General features: G+C 32.2%; 1 protein-coding gene across 2 annotated transcripts in view; it reads left to right on the forward strand.

Annotated features, from left to right (window-relative positions):
- Positions 1–13,730, forward strand: part of PKN2 (protein kinase N2) — a 129,738-nt gene extending 116,008 nt beyond the window's left edge. For both annotated transcript variants that reach the window (XM_079151060.1, XM_079151059.1), the window contains exons 17-22: positions 2,695–2,757; positions 4,648–4,724; positions 6,040–6,182; positions 10,467–10,574; positions 10,795–10,875; positions 10,964–13,730. In XM_079151060.1, coding sequence (XP_079007186.1) covers positions 2,695–2,757; positions 4,648–4,724; positions 6,040–6,182; positions 10,467–10,574; positions 10,795–10,875; positions 10,964–11,167 — 676 coding nt within the window. In that variant the 3' untranslated portion in view covers positions 11,168–13,730. The remainder of the gene's footprint in view (positions 1–2,694; positions 2,758–4,647; positions 4,725–6,039; positions 6,183–10,466; positions 10,575–10,794; positions 10,876–10,963) is intronic.
- The last annotated feature ends 7,506 nt before the right edge of the window (positions 13,731–21,236 follow it).

Genomic DNA, 21,236 nt, shown 5'->3' on the forward strand with positions numbered 1-21,236 from the left:
TATCTTTAAAATATACCCAAATAATAAAAAAAAGCTTAATTTCAATAGTACCTTTATTGGTTTTACTCTTATTTTTATCATGCATCTGTGTTCTGATAAAATAGCAACAGACATTTGTACTGCACTTTAACTCCTTGTTTGAATCTCATTACAACCTTTAGGTGTATGTAGAACAGACAGTAAGTAGTACTACCATAGCTTTCAAGCTTTAGAGGAGGAAATAAGTATTCTGATGAGTATTGAAGCAGTTCAAAAAGAGCAAAAGTCAGGAAGTATTAGAGATAGAAGACTAATATTCCCTGTATATTTAAACATTTAAAGCAAGACATTTAGACCATAGGTAGCCTTGTGCCAACTGCCATTGGAATTTGTTTCTATTTTATATTTATTTATTTGTGGTATTAGAATTTATTTTTGTGGAGAATACAGACCATATACAAATGAACCAATTAGGCCTAGTGAAATACAATAATAAAGTGCTATATTGTAGTACTCCAAATCTGAAGTACCCCTTCTGATCAGTAAGGTCCCAGCTCAAATGTCTTTTTTTTTTTTTTTTTTTTTTTTGTGGTGCTGGGGATTTGAACCCAGGGCCTCATGCTTATGAGGCAAGCACTCTACCAACTGAGCTATATCCCCAGCCCCAATGTCTTTTCTTTGAAGGTTATTTACTGAGTACCCAGCTTAAAATATCACCATATCACTAACCTTCAAGTTGGTCACTCTCTCCTATTTTCTCTTATCTTCATATTCAATTCTACTTGAAGTCATCTAATTCATTTTTAACATGTTTACTGTTTGACTCCCTTCACTAACAGGAAGGAACAGGAACCATGTCTGTCTTGTTTACTAGTGAAAGGACTGGAAGAGTTCTGGCACATACTAGGCAATCTGGATTTTTAATGACTAAAGCTATGGAATCAGAATAGTTTGATTCTTGTCTTTGCTGTTTCCTAGTGCTATGATTTTAGGCAAATTAGTTTTTCTTTCTGAGTTTCATTTTCTACTTCTGTAAGTTTTTTATTATAAGGTTTGACCTGAAGATTAAAATAACTAACACAATACTTGACACATAGTAAGCATTCAGTGAAATATATGTTAGTCAGTATACTATTTATTTCTTAAGTTGATAATTAGAGCAGTCTGCTTACAAAGAAACAGAGAGAAGTCAAAGTATTTTTATAATTGTCACAATATTATTTTGCCACCAAAACTGTGTGCTAAAAAAAGTCTGTCTTAAGATGTTTTAATTTTAACAAAATTCAGATAAATTCTTGAAACTGATAAGTTATATATAAGATCTAATGTATAAGCAAATATATATTTCTAAATGAATTTTAAAATCCCTCCAAGTAATGAACCCATTTTTAAAGAAGTAACATAGAACATATTACCTACATGTGAATATTAGTATATTCTTAAGCAGACGAACATTCACCAAATGACAAGAGTAATTATTTCTTTGTATGGCAGTAGAGTTTGGATGAGATGGATAGATAGATGAACTAAATATTGTATTTTGGGGGACAGTGTATATTTTATAGAGAAAATATTCATAATTATTACCTATATATTTAAGAACTAGTTTTCTGAGCTGGGGTTATAGCTCAGTGGTAGATCACTTGCCTAACATGTGTGAGTCACTGGGTTCAATCCTTAGCACCACAAATAAATAAATAAATAAATAAATAAATAAATACCCATTTAAACCTAAAATATATTTAAAAAAAATTTTTTTTTAAAAGAACTAGTTTTCCCAAATAGTTCCTCTCTAGATTTGTATTTTTAAATAATTCTATCATATTTCAGTCATTGGTTATGCATTTGGGATAAAAACTAACAAAGGCAAACATTCCTCAAGAGTTAATATTCCAATCCAAACCTATGTATCCAACTTCTAAGTTTTGTTACTTGTCCCACAGACAATTTAAAGCAACATATCCAAAGCCAAACTCATTTTCCCCACAAAACTTTGGCTACCACTATATTTCTTTATGCATTTTGGATGAAATCTGGAGAGTCATCTTTAACTCTTACCACTCCCTCATCCTACAGTTAATGAGATAGTATGTCCTGTCATGTTGATTTTTAAGTTTCACTTGAATCCATCTTTAGCTCTTTCTTGTCACTACATTGGATGTTCTCATCTTTTATTTGCATATTCATAAAAGCCATCTATCAAAAAAATTTCTGTAACATAGCTGTGATCATTCTCCCCTAATTCAAAAGATTTGATTCCCTACTACTAAGAGAACAAATTTCAGTGATCATAATATGACATTCAAGATCCTTCACCAAGGCTGTCTTTTCACACTCTTTTTCTTTTTCCCACTTAGGGAAATGCCATGTATTTCTCCCACAAAACTGGTACTGCCATGTATTTCTCCCACAAAACTGGTACTTGTTACTCTATCCTCCCATTTTCACCACACATTGTAGTTCTTCCTACAGAACCAGATCAAATGTTCCATCTGAGATCTCAGTGATGACCAGGCAAATTTAAGGTCTTTGTTGTCAAGACTGTACTTTCCTTATTTTTAAATTTCACTCCTAATGTCTAGTACGATGTGTTATACGTAGTAAGAACTAAATAATGTCTGTGGACTTAACTACTGAGTTGTGCTTGAAAGCATAAAAATATAAACTGGAATTCAAAAGCATTGAAGTTTATTAAACTTTCTATTATTCAAACAGATTTTATGCTGCATGTGTAGTTCTTGGGTTGCAATATTTACATGAACACAAAATTGTTTATAGGTAAGTAATTTTTTATTCTCATAGCTTACTTTAATATGAATTAGCATTTAAGATAACTGAGAAGGATAATTTACATTAACTGACTTCTAAATTTTTTCTTCATGCAGTAAGTGAACTCTAAAACAGTGAAATCCCAACTTTTTTATTTCCTTATTTTTTTATTTGTGCATTACAGTTGTACATGATGGGATTCATTGTTACATATTTGTACATGCATACAATATAACACTATAATCTTACCAGTATCACTCCCCAGCATTTCCCCTCTCCCTCTGCACAAATTAGTCCCTTTACTGATCTCCCTTTGATTTTTAGGAGATCCACCCCCACCTTTGTTTTCCATTTTTCTCTCTAGCTTCTGCATATGAGAGAAAACAAAGGACCCTTCACCTCCTGTATTAGACTTATTTCACTTAACATGCAGTCTCTAGTTCCATCCATTTTCCTGCAGATGGCATAATTTCTTTTTTCTGTATGACTGAATAAAAATCCATTTTGTGTATATACCACATTTTCTTTATCCATTCATCAGGTGATAGACACCTAGGCTGGTTTCATAGTTTGGCTATTGTGAATTGTACTGTTATAAACATGCATATGCATGTATCACTGTAGTAAGATGCCTTTAAATCTTCAGGTAAATACTGAGAAGTGATATAACAGAGTAATATGGTAACTCCATGCCTAGTCTTTTGAGGAGCCTTCATATTGATGAAATCCCAACTTTGAAAGATATTGTCTACATAATAATTATATAATGAACTTCTTGATTCCTGCTCCTTTGCCCATTTCCTAATTAAAATAGTTAAATTATGAGTTGAAAATAGTCATCCTAGTGAATATTTTGCATTTGACTGAGCCACTGCAGAAGACCAGTTCTACTCAAAATGTGCTTACAGTGAGATAAGTAGCTGTGCCGGAGTACAAGCCACAGTGCTACTCCCTTCGGTAAAAGAAGGCTCAGGGGTTGCTGGGGTGGAGTTAAGTGGTAGAATGCCTAGCAGATGCAAGGCCCTCAGTTTGATCCCCAACACCAAGTCTTGCTGTCATCTGAACTAAACAGTGTGTTGGTGACATAGCCAGTGTATGTCTGGCATAAGCTCCATATCATATTTTAGACCAGTAGTAAGTACTGAGAGCCCAGTAGCTAGTCTCGGGGCCACATTTTGAATAACAAATGCTGTATACCAGACCAGATATTGGATTGGAAAAACACTGCTCAAAATTCACTGGATCACACATTCTAGAAGAATATATAAGTAACCTTGGATAAAATAAGAATAAAAGTTATATAAATAAGAAGAAAAGAAAAACACTGTTCACACCCAAGTAACTTAGGGGAAGGCCATTCAGAAATAAACTGGGGTAAGGATTCATCGTCTGATTAACTTAAAGGATAAAATATTTTCAACTAGCTTAATTTGTAATCAGTTAGCTTTCTCTTTATTTTGAATTATTCTCTTAGAAGGTTATACCTGCCCCCAAACCTGCCCACCTTATTTATATTGTTTTCTTAATTCTTTCTTATAATGATATAAAGGCACATTTCAAATTTGGACTAAGTCAAATTATCATGAATAAAAATTAATAAAACCTGAGTTTAAAAAGCAGTTGAATGCTTTTCATACTTAATGGTAAAATATTCCTTTTTAAAATACTTTATTCTATTTCTACATAATGGGAAAATTACTTAAAAAATATATTATATAGAGCAGTAAGGTTGACAAAAAGAAAAATACACATTTGTGATACAGTATTTAGCTCTCCAATTGTAACTTGGAAAACCCGATCTTAGAAAAAAAAATGGAACTCCTATTGAAATATTTTTTTTACTATAGTATCTAAAGATTTTACATATTTTTTTCATTTTTTAATTTTCATCCTGAACAGAGATTTGAAATTGGATAACTTATTGTTAGATACAGAAGGCTTTGTGAAAATTGCTGATTTTGGTCTTTGCAAAGAAGGTAATTGAGTTTTAAAATTTCTTTTCTAGTAAATTTTCTCTCCTTTGTACTTTAGTAATTTTCAAGTTTCTTTGAAAAACATTTTAATATTCTTTATTAAGATATTATAAATTACTCATATAACCTAATTATCACATTAAGAATTTATTCTGTGAATAAATATAAGGTTAGGTTTCCAAAAATCATAGCACAAGATTGTCTTTATATGATTAATGATCTTGTCACTACTTTAAAGAAGTATTAAGCATCAAACTGTTCATTCTGCTGGGATTCTGCAGAATGAACTACATACTCCTAATAACCTCTCCAGCTTTTTAGAAGTATTAACATTTTAAGTAGAAAAAAGTACTTCGAGATATATAGCTATCCTGAGGCAGGAGGATTGCAAGTTCAAAGCTAGCCTTGGCAACTTAGCAAGACCCAAAATAAAAAATAGAGTTGGGAATGTGGCTTAGGTTAAATGCCCTTGGGATCAATCCCTGGTACAAATGAATGAATGAATGAATATAGCCATTTCTGTTTAGGAGTACTATTAGAATTAGGGACATGATACCCAACATGTTATACATAGATATTCTCATTAGTTAGTACCTTGTATAGTAATGGACATTATCTGTTGCCCCCTCTATACTAGCAGCAGCTTGTTTCTTATTTAGCCATGTTTCCAAGCATACAACATAGCACTTGGCACATGTTACGTATTCAGTGAATTTTCGTTCAATTAATTCAATTAATAAATATACTTGGTTGCCCATTACATACTTACAGACCTTCTAATTGATGGATTCAATAAATATTTTCTCTAATTGGACTTCTGTGTAACAGATACTATTGACTTAAATACTTTTGTATTTCAAAATGTGGGTTTTTGTTTGGTACTAGGAGTGAAACTCGAAGGGTTACTTAACCCCTGAGCCACATCCCTTTTTTATATTTTATTTAGAGACAGGGTCTTGCTGAGTTACTCAGGGCCTTGCTAAGTTGCTGAGGTAGGCTTTGAACTTGTGATCCTCCTGTGTCGGCCTTCTGAGCTATTGGGATTACAGGAATGCCCCACCACACCTGGCTCAAAATCTGTTCTTAACCCATTTTTCTTCACTAGTAGTTTTTAATCATGAAATCCCATGTACTATTACGTCTTCCTTTATACCAATCCTTAACCATTGTTTTTTATAAAAGTCTTTGGTATGTCTGAGTTTGATCACCATGTATAGCAAATTTAATTTTGCCTTACAAGGACACCTGCTAATTTTTACATTAGGTTTTTTTTTTTTTTTTCCTTGCTAACTAATAATACAAATTTTATCTTTTTCAGGAATGGGATATGGAGATAGAACAAGCACATTTTGTGGCACTCCTGAATTTCTTGCCCCAGAAGTATTAACAGAGACATCCTATACCAGGGCTGTAGATTGGTGGGGCCTTGGTGTACTTATATATGAAATGCTTGTTGGGGAGGTAAGCAGTAGGAAATAGGTCAGAGAGGAGAGGAAAAATGATTGAGAGAACAAATTGTGTCGTATATAAAACCAGCTAATATAACTCCTATGTAAGTGGAACTTTTGAGTATTTATAGAATGCTAATAATCAGCTATGTTTCTGTCCTACTTCACTAGTATATTTTCTATTTTTATGTTATCTGTGGAATATATTACCAATATTTTCAACTATTCAAAAATAGTTTCTTTTATTTAGATATTGTGCTATGGTTATGTCTTATGATTTTAAGGCAAACATGAACAACTGATCATTTCATAGGGAATAGAAAAGCAGGAAGACTTATGGAAAGAATATATGTATGGAGGGAAGTCAGCCATACATTGGTCAAAAATAAATGTTACCTTCAAAAATTGTGGAGAACTGGATGTAGTGGTGTACACCTGTAATTCCAGTGAGTTGGGAGACTGAGGCAGGAGGATTGCAAGTTCGAGGCCAGTCTCATCAACTTAGTGAGGCCCCATCTCAAAATTTTAAAAAAAGTAGAAGAGACTGGGAATGTATATCAGTGGTAAAGCACCCCTGGAATTAATCCCAACAGTCCTCCCACCCCCTATGTTTTCTGAAGATTAACTTAAAATAAATTTTTGAGGATACCTAATTTTTATCATTTAAGAAATTGAGTTATAGGAAGTAAATAAAGGTAATCAGTATCTAATAGATTGTTATAAAATTATTAGGAATGATAAAGTGAAGGTAAAATTAACAAAGAGTAAGATTTCTTTTGTTGTTTGTTAGCTTTTTACTGGGGATTTAACTCAGGGGTGCTTTACCACTGAGAACCATCCCCAGCATGCTTTATGTTTATTTTGCGATAGGGTCTCACTAATTTGTTTAAGACTTCCCTAAATTGCTGAGGCTGAACTCAACTTGCTATCCTCCTGTTTCAGCCTCATGAGTTACTGGGATTGTGGACCTGCACTACCTTGCTTAGAAGGAAAGAATAAATATTTTGACAAGTAATTGAAAAAACTTCTTTAGAGAAATTTGATCTGAAAGTGCAAGAAAATTTCTTTTATGGAACGGATTCGTTATTTTGAGTTGTCAACAACCTTTCTTATATAATAAAGGCATGAATAGGTTAGCAACTTAGTTAATGAATGAACAAATTATTGAATGTTGGAATTTCTGAAGTTGTGTTCTGTGCTTGTTCATTCACTAGCACTGAACTTGCTGAACAAACAAGTAAATGAGTTTGTCCAACTATCTAAGCTCCTTTTGGTATGTCAAATTGGAGTGGATTCTCTGGAAGGGGAAGAAATGAACAGTTAAAATAACAATTATCACATGCTAGGTGCTTTATAAAATTAGTCCATTTAAATGTCATAGCATCCTGTAGTAAGCTCCATAGTGGTCTTCTGCTCTTTTCCAGATGTATAATTAGAAACACAAACAGGTTAATAACTTACTTAAAGTCATACAGCTCTTGTGTAGAGGAGCTGGGATTTTTAACTCTGTCACTTTGGCTGTAGAACATTTTTCTAACTCATTATGCTTTGCTACTTTAGGACAGGGTATTAAATCCAGCCAGCCTTATTGTTATTAAGACTCAAGATCCAAATCTCAATTTTTCCCTTGTGTTTAGAAAAAGTATTATGTGGTATTTAGGATGAAAAGATACCCCTATTCACCGTGGTCTTCACTTTCTAAGAATGTCATAAACCTTCTCTAACGGTTGTATCTATAAGCTGTGGCAAACTTGAACTCTTATTTCCCCACTTCCTTTTTTAAAAAGTAACATTTTTGTGAATTTATTTTTTAAATGTAGTATACAAATTAGCATGAGACTTAAGTTACCAAAAATTATTCTGTTTAAAATTTACTCAGAGATATAAAAATGTGAGTATATTGCAGAATACTACATAATTAATAGCCACTTGATTCTACTGCTTCCTGTTTTAAAGCCACTGCAAGGTTTGACAAAGAACAAGTAAGGAGTCTCCTATGTCGTAGATTTAATGAAGCTTCTAATTAATTTGTATCTTAAATTTTCTCGAAGGCATGGATCTTTCTATTCATTCCTTCAGTTGGTTATTGCAGTTTCATTTCATTTTATTATCTCCACAAGAGGATAGACGGAAAAAGAACTAAGCTTGAAGCTTTGTAATTTTATAGCATTAGTGAAACTTTGTAAACTGTGATAAAAGTATAGTTTGATGAAAGTTCATGTCTATTTTCTGCAATCTGTTATTACAAATAACTGAAAATTCACTAGATATGTCATGCATTTTAAAATTTTTATTTGTGTGCTTTTACTAGTTTTGCAAACTGGAAAGATTCCTAGAATAAACAGATATCCAGGTCCTCTTTTCCCTGTGTCACATGAGAGTGAATATGCCAGAGAGGTTTAAAGTAACATTGGACACTAGCATTGGATACTATGAATGTTAATATCTGAATAGATTATTGAATCTTTTTATAAGTGCTTAAACTTGTTAGCCTATTATTAATCCTCTTAGCTTATAATCTCTCAGCAGAAACAAGGTACTTTAACATTTTAAAAATATGTAAATGTTTCTTTGCTTTTGACATACTGTAGAGTGACAGTTTCAAGTATAAAATTGTTGAAGCAGAAGACAAAATCGCTCTCTGTATTGCCTCTTGAAATTCTGATTGAGAAGCCTAGTGAAATAGAGTTTTCCCCTGACTTGCTATTTCAATCACTGGAATAAATTAGATTTGTCCCACATAGTAGGTATTTGATTTATGTGTGTTGAATGAATGAATAAGCTGAGGTTTTGGTAACTGAAAGGTTTGAAATTTTCTTAGTTATGAGCAATAAGAGTGACAGCTCAGTCTTTGAAAGTTGGGTTCTGAATTTATTTTCACAGATTCCTCAATTTAAAAATTCCTCCCTTTCTATTAATATTGCTTTCTGCTTCGCTTTTTTATTCTTTAAGACCTTATAGAACACAACCAGCCAAATTAAACCTAATGAAATAAGTTAGCCAATATTTCCCTGATAACCAATGAGAAAATGAGTTTAGACACATTGACTCATTTCAGTGATTTTAAGGTATTAAATGATATTTAGACATTTTTTTTCTGATGTTGAAAAATTACTAGTAAACTTAAAACCATTTGAAATTCTGAGATGGTAAGTCATCTTTCACTTTTCTGCATATGTGAGAATTTCTCCCTTTGTGTATCAAATGTCATACTAAATATAAAGTAACTACATTTTTATGACTCAGGGTTGTTGTGGTCATTGTAAGAAGTAATTTTAATATTGTGTGTACTGAAATGTTTTATTGTGTTTGTAACATTAAATATCCCTAGAAATGTGTTTTTTAAATTCCTTTCAGTCTAATTTTATTGACAGTTGCTTCTTAGTGCATTCTGCCTACTGATCTATAATTGTGTTTCACCATCATTTATTTAAGCACATCCATGTCTGATGTACTTCCACAGATTATATTTTCCTCTGTTGTAACATTATTAACCATGTTTATGTCACTCATTTTCTTCTGTCTTTCCACAAAATTGAGTTTCTGGAGGATTGTCTGTTATCTGTATATTCCCCATTGTTCAGTAGACACTCTTAAATGTTGACTAGCCAGATAGATAAATAAATGAATGAAATAATATAGGATAGAGTGAAATGGAATGGAATTTAATTAAATAAAAAATAGTATTTTATGATGTAAGCAAATTTTTATAGGATCCACAAAATAAATTTTAAGATTTCAGTAAGAGTATGTCCATATTGGGGTTGGGGTTGTAGCTCAGTGGTAGCATGCTTGCCTAGCATGTGTGAGGCATTGGATTCAATCCTCAGCACCACATAAAAATAAATAAATAAAATAAAGGTATTGTGTATATCTACAATTAAAATAAATATATATATATTTTTTAAAAAGTATGTCCTATATTGATAGGCATGGTAATGCATGCCTGTAGCTATTCAGGAGGCTTAGACAGGAGGATAACAAATTCAAGGCCTGCCTAGATATCTTAGTCAGACCCTGTCTCAAAGAAAGAAGGGGGCTGGGGATGTAGTTGAGTAGTACAGTGTTCCTGAGTTAAAATCTCCAGTACCACAAGGGGAAAAAGAGAGTTATATGATATATAATCTGGTTAATAGATACATATTCATTGTGAATTCTCATAGTCCTTTTGTATTTATTTATTTTTTTGGTAGTTTTTGTTTTCTTTGTCACTTCCTGAATCTTGATTATATTTTAAGTAGATAAGATTTTACTATGTTGAAACTTACTTAAACTTAGTCACAAATATTTCTTGTAGTCTCCCTTTCCTGGTGATGATGAAGAGGAGGTTTTTGACAGTATTGTAAATGATGAAGTAAGGTATCCAAGGTTCTTATCTACAGAAGCCATTTCCATAATGAGAAGGGTAAGAGTTAAATTAACAGTATGAGTATTTTTAACTGCTTAAATTTTTTGTTGAAGGAAATGGAAATTTTTCAGTTGACTTTTATATAAGTTGTGTTATTTAGTTTGTAGATGTTGCATGGTTTAGACAAATACAAACAAAAATTATCTAAATCTCTGAAAGTTATGAGAATCCTTATTAATAAAATATATTTTAACTTTTTTGTTGTATGTTGTGTTAGCTGTTAAGAAGAAATCCTGAGCGTCGTCTTGGAGCTGGTGAGAAAGATGCAGAGGATGTAAAGAAGCACCCATTTTTCCGGGTAAGTATAGAAGTTCAAAATTGTTAATGAAACTAGAGCAATTAGGAGTAGGAAACTAAAACTGGTCATTTTATATTTTGTGATCCAGCTAATTGATTGGATTGCTCTGATGGACAAAAAAGTAAAACCACCATTCGTACCTACCATCAGAGGACGGGAAGATGTTAGTAATTTCGATGATGAATTTACCTCAGAAGCACCTATTCTGACTCCGCCTCGAGAACCAAGGATACTTTCAGAAGAGGAGCAAGAGATGTTCAGAGATTTTGACTACATTGCTGATTGGTGTTAAGTTACTAGACACTGTGAAACCAAGCAGACTGACTCACAAGAAGACCTCTTAAAAATAGCAACCCTTCATTTGCTCTCTGTGCCACCAGTAGCTTCTGAGTTTTTTTAAAAACACATGAAGATTTGTTAAAAACACTATTTTAATACCTTCTTGAAAAGTGGCTTCTCAAAGATTTTCAGCAAATCTGAGCACTGGAAACAGTTTCATAGAGCTTAGGCTGAATGAACATTGGCCTTGAAAATCCATCACAGATTAATACTTTTGGATCAATAATCTATTTAAAAAGAAAGAAAAACAGAAAAAGAACCACTCTTTTATAGTCCCTATCTTTGCCCTATGTCTGCCTTAAGTAGAAAGAAGATTGATCACTTAACTATTTTACAAGAAGGAAAAAGTAGGGCTTGGAATGCTATTACCATTCACATAAAGCATGATTCTGTTTGATTAAGGCAACTGCTCTTATTTAAAAAAAAAAAAGAAATTACTATAATAACAAAAACTGTAGTGGTAGTTTGTGTACCCTTGGTGACTTGATTTTTGAAAACAGAATGAATTGATGACTTCTTTTGTAAATTTTCTATATTTATCATGAGAAAAAATTTTATTGCCTTGTCTTTACCAACTGTGTAACAGAACTTCATAGCTTTCCAACAGAGCTACTTGCCAAACAGTTTTCTTAACAATGCTAAAAGAAATAGGAACATCAGCATTTACTTAAAATGTTAAGAATGGAGACTTCTAATCACCCTGAACCAAGATACTGTGTTACCTTTATTCATTCCCAAATAGACATCCATTATGTTCATGTTCAGTCATATCTTCAGAATCAGTGAACTGATTACCCTTTTTTTGAAATGCATTCTACATTTATCAACCTAGTTCACTTTGTTCTTATGTCTGCTGTAGAAGGGAACTATCTCTTTGTTAAACCATAGGGATTATCATTGTATACATGCTGTGAACATGTATATGTGCAAGTTGTAATGTATTCTATGTGTAGGCTTATTATTTAATTTCACCACTTCATCACTTTTGTACAGTGGCCAAGCAGACACCTCAGACTCCAGCATTTACATTAAGTGCATTTGTACATTTTAGGCCACTGAATCCAGATTTTTATATTGGCAGTTACTGAGGGCAAAAGCAATATATTGTAACAGAATGTATAAATATTTTTGATAAAACAGTCTATATTTTATAAAAAAATTATTATAACACTAAAGCTGTACCTCAAAAGTCTCAAAAATAATTTGATCAAATATTTTTTACAACTCTTCAGAGGATCCGTTTGTGGCTTTTTGTACTCTCATGGTATATCTTTTTGCAAATCATGACTTTGAACTTACCTGAAGTTTGGGGGTTTTTTATTTGTTTTATTTTTAATTTTTTTCCCTCCTAGTTCATTACTTCATTGTTTTCCTTAGTTCAACAGCAACATCTTTGATCCTGTACTTAGCATGTTAGGGTCATTATACCTCAGGAATAGCAAGTTGTTAACTAACCATACTGAATTAGCCATTTAACCACAGTGAGCTCATCTCTTAAAAATTGTTCAAGTTGTAATCTTATGAGAAGCATGAAAGCATACTGAATTATGAAGAGTTGAGCTTAAAACAAATACTTCAGCCTTGCTAGGCGAGTTTTTATTATACTCTAAGAACAATTAAAATTGTCCAGAGATAATTCATATTGCCTTCCAAATTGTTACCCAAAATCTTTTGGGAAAAATCTTGTAAAAAGAGGAACACTATGTTGTTTAAAGTTATCTTAAAATGCCAGTTAACTAGAGGAACTGCGCATAATTGTCTGGCTTTAATTTAAACAGTATTAACACATTACAATAAAACACTACTTTTGAGGTACAGTCTGCTCACCTTTGCTGGTTCTCAACTATGCATAGAAAGCAATGTCTAAAATGGGCTTGTAGCATTAAAAACTGACAGCATTTTATAACTACACAGTGTACAGAAGAATTTTTTAATTGAAGTCAATCACTAAAAAAAATTAGAGGGCAGGGTATATTCACACAATTAAGCTGAAAAAAGCACTAATTTTTTTGTAGTTTTAAATATATATATATTTTAGATTTAAAATTTTTAAGAGTGTAAATATATTTTGCTATTACTGTATGTGTATGTGACTGCTCGAGCACTTTGTAAGGAAATTAGGATATTTTAGAATGGTACACTATGCATTCAGATGAAATGTGCCTTTTTGTCATTCTGAGAAAAAAGTGTTTTGCAGTCATAAATTACCACAAAATGCACAAATTAAAGTTTAAATAGATTGAAATTTGTAACTTTGGTTTTAAGTATTATTTTCTTTTAGAAATATCCTAGTGATTAAAAATATGCATTAGCTTTAATATATTCAAGCTCTCAAAGACTAATATAATTGGCCTTCTTAAAAATACATTTTGTTCTGGGGAAGGCTAAAACCATGAAAATTCATAGCAAATTGTCCACTTCACTTGGGAACATGGGGAAATTTTGAATTGTATTCTTGTGAAATCAGTAGCATCTTTCATTCAGTGGGTATTTATGGAAAGCCCACTGGCTATACACTGATTATAGGAATATTGGGGAAATAAGGCAACAAAGTATTCAAAATAAAGAGCAGCAGATATTTATTATAATACAAGCACTGACAGTCTATCTCTCGTTTGGGGTTAATTTAGGACCTGACTTTTCAGGAAATAGGCAAATGAATAAAACAAAACACTAGCCTGAATAAAGCAAAATAATAACCTTTTTATAGTCACCTTATTAAAAATTTGCAAATGGAATACTTTAGAACTATGAAATGACCCACATTCTCCCTGTAGTAAAAAGTGAGGACATAATGGGAAATTGCTTTTGTATGTTAAGTTGGTAAAAGTTGCCTTATAGATGAAAATCTAATGGAATTTTTGCAGATACAATGAAAGGATCGAATAGGAGAAACCCAAAGGAACAAATGCCAATCCATGGATTGTAATCTTAATTTAAGTTTAGAATTCTTAACTTCTCTTCCAGCCATCTTTTTAGATATAGTATTTCTTGAAGATACTAGCTTTATGTATTAGTATGATCAATAGAGACTTTAAAATCAATGTGAGAAATAAATACTATATAGACATACAAAATTAGAGGTAAGTATTTAGATAACTTCTAAACCTGTTAAAACTCTTGCTTAATTTTATGCTTCTAGTATCATAACTAAATAGAATTTCTACTTAGTGATACTCCAATACTTCTACTCCAATAAGATACATAATTTGAGGCATTGCTGTCTCATTAAAGGTAAGAATGGTCTTTGGCAACCCTTTACCCCATAACAAGCAAACATCCTTGAGCAGGACACACTAGGATTCAGCACCCAAAATTGAGGGTGAGCGTGCCCAAGCAAATAATTTAGGGATACTGAGAGTTTAGGTCTAGGAGCTGCTCAAGTCCAAACAGGAGACCAAAGCAGCAGGAAATTGTAAAGGATAGGAGACAGAATGGCATGGAGCTGGTTTTAGAAATGTAGGCACTTGGAAAAAGAGAGATTACCAAGGATGGATTTCTGTAGCTACAAATCTTGCAGTAGCAACAGAACTTGTATTCTGTGCTAAAATAAAATATGTTCATATAAATGTTTATAGAAATGTTCATATACCTAAGATTATTAACAGTATAGATATGTAGAAAAGTTTTAAGGAAATTTAGAAATGTATAAAATCCAAAACTGAAAAATATAACTTCTATTTGAAACTCAAACAGTAGATAAGGGAACTGAAGAGACAACTAGGAAATTGGAAGATATATATGAAAAGTCAATCTCAAGAAGATAAGGAGATGAAAAATATAAAATGGAGATTAAGAAATCTGAAAGATTGGGCTGGGGTTGTGGTTCAGTGGTGGAGCACTTGCCCAGCACATGTGAGGAGGCACTGGGTTCGATTTTCAGCACCAGACATAAATAAATAAAGATCCATCAAAAATTAAAAAAAAAATTTGAAAAAAGAAAGAAATTTGAAAGATGGAATAGAAATTCCATGGGTAAAGAATGGAAAAGAAGCAATGTTTAGACATAATGATGGCAAATTTCCCCCAAATGATGAAAAATGTCCAAGTACAGTATTCTCTAAACAGAATAATTGTTAAAAATTATTTATGCATAGAATCGTTATAGTGAAATTAGACTACCAAAGACAACATCTTGAAATTACTCAGAAAGAAAGCTAATTGTCTATAAAGAAAAAACTAACACTAACTCAATAGCAATAGTGCAAACAGTAGATTATCTTAAGCATATTGGAAAGCAGATATCAACCTAGAATTATGTAGAAATTAAGATTACTCCTTAAGAATGAGAGCAAATAACATTTATTAAGGAGGCTCTACTATTATGAATGTTACTGTAGTGAATATTATAAAGAATGTGCTTTAGGAAGAAGGGAAATAAATAATCCCAGAAGGATGATAGATTTTTTTTTAAAGTTTATGAACAGGTAAGATGATAAATACCTAGGAAAATCTAAATAAATAAAGGGATTGTTGGGTTTTCTTTAAAGGTCTACATATTCTAAACAGCAGGAAAAAAAAATAGGATCAGATCTAAAGCATTCTAGTTTTTATTGTTAATGTGTGAAGGCTTTAGTTAGGCTTCTTAGGCTTTGGTTAGATGGTCAACATAAAAGACTCACTAAAAATATATAATGTATATAAATTGTAAACTAAAAATGTAGAAATAAATTCAGATAAATCAATAAATGTAAACGGGGCAAACTCATCAGCTTAAAGGCAAGGTTTATCAGATTAGAAAAACTACATTACTTGCAAAAAGCACACCTAAAATATGTACATATGTAGAAATATTGAAGGTAAAAAATATGAAACAAAAACCATTCAAGCTAAAGCTGTAGTAATAACGTCTAATATTAGGCAAAATAGGTTTTAGACACACCACAAGAAAATAAATATCACCAAGGGTAGTGAGTTTTTACATAATGATTAAAGATTTAATTTGCCAAAAATGTAATTCTAAGTATGTGGGTAACTAATTAAATATATGAAGCAAGAATTTTTGTAGATATTGAAGAAAATTAATAAATGCCATAGTAGAAGATTTCAACTAAATTCCATTATTAATAGGTTCAGACTTTTTAGTTTGTTTTTTACAGTGCTAGAAGTTGAACCCAGGGCCTGGCACATACTGGGCAAGTACTCATCCACTGAACTACATTCCTACCCCTCTTTAGACCTTTTGAAACAAAGATAATAGAATATTTGAACAAAACATTAAGCTTGATCCAGTAGAGAAATATATGGAATTCTGTATCAACATACTTTACAAGCACACATGGAACATTTGTAAAAATTAAGCCATAAAACAAATTACAAAGTATAATTAAATTACATTGTCTAGAATGTAATTTAGACAAAAAGATGTATATGTATAAAAATTTAGAACAAAAAGATGTATATGTATATATGTATGGCTTATATATTTGAAATGTTTAAAAAATAGTGATGGATCAAAAGAAATCATAGTAGCAATTATATATTAAGAACTCAATAACAGTAAAAGCAGTACATTCCTTCAGAACTTCAGGGATGCAACAAAAATAGTCTTCCAGGAAACTTTGTGAACTAAATGCTTATTAGACAAAGGAAGGTTAAAATTTTTATCAAATTGTTCAACTAAAGTTAGAACAACAGAAAAAAAATTCAGTGTCAAAAATAAAAATAATGGAAAAGATAAGCTTCTTAAAAATGCTAACAAAGAAGAGATATATTTTTGTATAATTACATCAAAATGAATTCTGTCATATATACCTAAAAAGAACAAATAAAACAATGAGAAAAGTCACAAATGCTGTTGAAAATACACAAAATTGGGGCTGGGGTTGTGGCTCAGTGGTAGAGCACTTGCCTAGCATGTGTGAGTCACTGGGTTCAATTCTCAGCACCACATGCAAATAAATACATGAATAAAGGTTCATCAACACCTAATAAAATATTTTTTTAAAAAAATAAGGGGCTGGGGAGATAGCTCAGTCAGTAGAGTGCTTGCCTTGTAAGCAAAAGGCCCTGGATTCGATCCCCAGCACCCAATAAATAAATAAATAAATAAATAAATAAATAAAATAAAATAAAAAATACACAAAATTTTTAAAGTAATAAAAACTGTCATGCAAATAAATTTGAAAATATGTTGGAGATACTCCTTAAGGAATATAACATAGAATACTAACCCAGAAAATTTGTAAGACTCTCATAACTGCTAAATAAATGAAGTTTAGGGCTGGAGGTGGACCATGTACATGTGTAGCATGTACAAAGTCCTAGTTTTGATCCCCAGCACTGCCCCCAAAATAGAAGTTAAATGTTCTTTAAAGGAAACACTGGCTCATAATGTTATACAAGTAAATTCTTCCCAAGTTTCAAGGAAGAGCTTAACTACATAGCAAGTTTCTAAAATAATAGGAAAAAATGTTTCTCAACTGTGAAATCAACATAATCGAGACATAAACAAGAATAGTACTTGCAAAAATACTAAATAAAATATTGCCTGATCAGATTGGTGTATGAAAAAGATACTTTTTCATTAGCAAAGTGCGTTTATTCCAGAAATGCAAGATTGACTTCATATTAGAAACCCTGTCATGTAATTTGACATATTAACAAGTTGAAGAAAAAGTAATAGATAAAACCAATTTCATTCTTGACTTTTAAAAAAACTTTTCTTAACCTGATAAGTGATGTCTATGTTCAAACAACACAAACAAAAAACGACATCATTCTCTAATAGGAAACATTGGAAGCACTCCTTTGGAACTGGGAATAGAACCAAGATGCCTGTCTTAACTTTTTCTTTTCCTTTTTTCTTCTTTCTTTTTTTTTTTTTTTTTTTTTTTTTTAAGCAGGGATTGAGTCCTGTGGCGCTGCCCTTCGTTTATATTTTATTTAGAGACAGGGTCTCACTGAGTTGCTAAGGCTGGCTTTCTTTGAACTTGAGATCCTCCCACCTCAGCCTTCAGAACTGGTGGGATTACAGGTGCGCACCACTGCTCCCAGCTTGTTACTATTTGTTTTCAATATTGTGCTATGCTACTCTAAATGGCATAGGATTCAAAAGAGGAGAGGAAATGACCATAATAATTAATACAAGATGCTACAAAATTGGTGACATCAAAATTTGTGCATGTCTGTGATACCATCATCAAACAACTAGAATACAAAATACTATAAAAGCACAACTTTTAAAAATTATTTGTTGTAATTGATTATACATGACAATAGAATGCATTTTGACACATTGTACACAAATGGAGCATAACTTCGTATTCCTCTGGCTGTACATGGTGCTGAGTTACACTGGCCATGTAATCATAGGGTAATAATGTCTGTCTCATTCTGCCGTCCTTCCCATCTCCACCGCCCCACCCCTCCCCTCATTCCCCTCTGCACAATTCAAAATTCATTCTTCCCTATGCACCTAACCACTATGAATCAGCATCTGCTTATCAGAGAAAGCATTCAGCCTTTGGTTTTGGGGGATTGATTTTCACTTAGCATAATATTCTCTAGTTCCTTCCATTTACCTACCATAATTTCATCTTTTAAGACTGAGTAATATTCCATTGTATGTATGTACCACATTTTCTTTATGCATTCATCTTTTTGAAGGGCATCTAGGTTGGTTCCATAGTTTAGCTATTGTGAATTGATCTGCCATAAACGTTGATGTGGCAGTGTCACTGTAGTATGGAAAAGCACAACTTTGTGACATAAATCATACAAATATGGAATATAATTTGTTCCAGTCCAGTCCCCAGCACTAGGCCTTTTCCTGTCCTCCTCCCTTCCCTATTCCCTTTACTGGTCTTCCTTCTATTTATTTATAGTTTATTTTAATTAGTGCTCTATAGATATACATAAAGTGAAATTCACAGTTGTATTCATATATATGTACATACGATAGTTTGTGTATATTACCATCATCACCCATAAACATTTTTTTAAAAACAACTTTTATAATAGTAACAAAAAGGAGTTACCTATAGATAAATCTAACAAAAGATATTCAAGACCTGGAAATATTTTAAAAAGTGTAGAAATACCTATTTTATAATGTAGTTTTCCTAAAATTGCCATGTAGATTCTACACAGCTCCAATCAGAATCACAATACATTTTTGTGGAACTTTACAAATTAAGATTGAAAGAAGAGCAAAGGATTGAGACTTGTCAATAAATAGTAAGAAATTTCTGAAGAAGGAAGGAGATGAGGCATTTTACCTGCCTGATACCAAGACATAAATGTGTAGCAATTATTGTATTGGTGCACATTACATGTGGGACAGAGTCCAAGGACAGGCCCATATTTATCTGGAACATTCATGTGTATAAAAAATGACAGTACAGTAGAGAAGAAAACATTCTTACCTAGCTTTTAATAAGGGAGAAGATTGTTTATCAATATGGAAATGAAAAAAAATTGAATTTGCTATACCATACATGAAAATTTCAAGTGGATAAAGTATCCAAAGCAAAACTTAAAGCATTGAGTATACATATGTAGAAGAAAGTATTAAAATGCAAGTTCAACTACAATAAGAACCTTATATTTATCAAAAGACAAAAGTCACAAACTGGAAGAAGAAAATTCCCATTATGTGTATAGAGAAGAATACCTAACATATATTTTAAACTGAATAAGGAAAAGAAAAAGAGAAAAGGTCAAAAGATACAGATGTGCCACTTGAAGAGTGAACATGCCAAAACTACGGTAATCAGAAAACTTCATTCAAGACCTTATTGAGATACAATTTTGCACCCATCGAATTGGCAAAAACTTGTTTAAAATTCTAGTGGTAGAGATGGAATAGAACAGCGAGTTCTGTTAAAGTTTCTATGAGGAGTCTAAAAAATAACCATTATGGAAAAAGCAGTTAGAATTGTGTGTGTGTGTGGTGCTGGGGATTGAACCCACAGCTTTGTGCATATTTCAGTACCCAGTAATTCCATTGAGGTATTATATCGCCAAGAAGCTGTTACATTGTCCTCCAATCATCATGAACCAAGATGTTCATAGACAGCAAGAATGAGAACAACCCAAATTCTAATCAGTGGAAGAGAATGATTCAATAAAATAAGGTATTTATACCTGAAGTATTAATAAGCAATAAAAATTAACTGCAGCTATAGGAACAACACAGGAGAACAAAATTGTGAAAGAAACTAAATAAAATTGCATACAGCATGTTTTTAAAAGTTTTAAACAATGTTTTTTCCCTCTTTTGGTAAGCAAAAATTAAGGCAGTGCTTATTTCCTGGGGAGGCAGAAAAATATATGATGGAGTACGTAAGTCATTGCTAGTATTTTAAGCTTTCATTCGCCAATTTCACCTGTCATAAGTGTTATTAATAACAAATAAAATTCTCCCAAACCTTGAGTCCTCTCTTTTTCCAGTTTAAATTCCCGGACCCATCATTTTAATCATATATCCTCAGCTCCCCTGTTTCTTGTATATCACTGTACAACCCCTTTAAAACCTCAACCTGTTTTAAATTCATCTCTGCATTCAAATAACCATGCTAATTCATTTCACTGCAATAAGGTAAGTCCTTAATTTCTTTAATGGTCCTCAAACTTCATGTATCAGAATCACTTAAAAGGACTTGTTAAAACACATGGACTTCACTCCAGGTTCTGATTCAGTAGATGGGGCCAGAGAATTTACATTTGTGTTAAGTTTCCAGGAGATGCTGCTGATCTGGCAAGAAAAAGTCTCAATAAATTAATGGGATTAAAATTTTTTAAAATCATTTTGATATATCTAAAATCCAAAGTTTCACATTTGTAACATGCTAATATGGAAATTGTGTACTTAGCTGACTTTGTTGCTAAAATAATAAAAATGCATTGTGGATTTTAGCATACTTTTTATTAAAAGTGACTGTAATCCCAGCTACTCAGGGGGGCTGAAATAGGGAGTAGGGATCCCAAGGACAGGCCAGCCTGAACCGCTGGTGAGACCTTGTCTAAGAAGAATACAAAAAGGCTAGGGGATAGCCTTTAGGTAGAGCACTTACCTAGCA

Source organism: Sciurus vulgaris (genome assembly GCF_902686455.1).
Source record: "Sciurus vulgaris genome assembly, chromosome: 1".
Taxonomy (NCBI): Eukaryota; Metazoa; Chordata; class Mammalia; order Rodentia; family Sciuridae; genus Sciurus; species Sciurus vulgaris.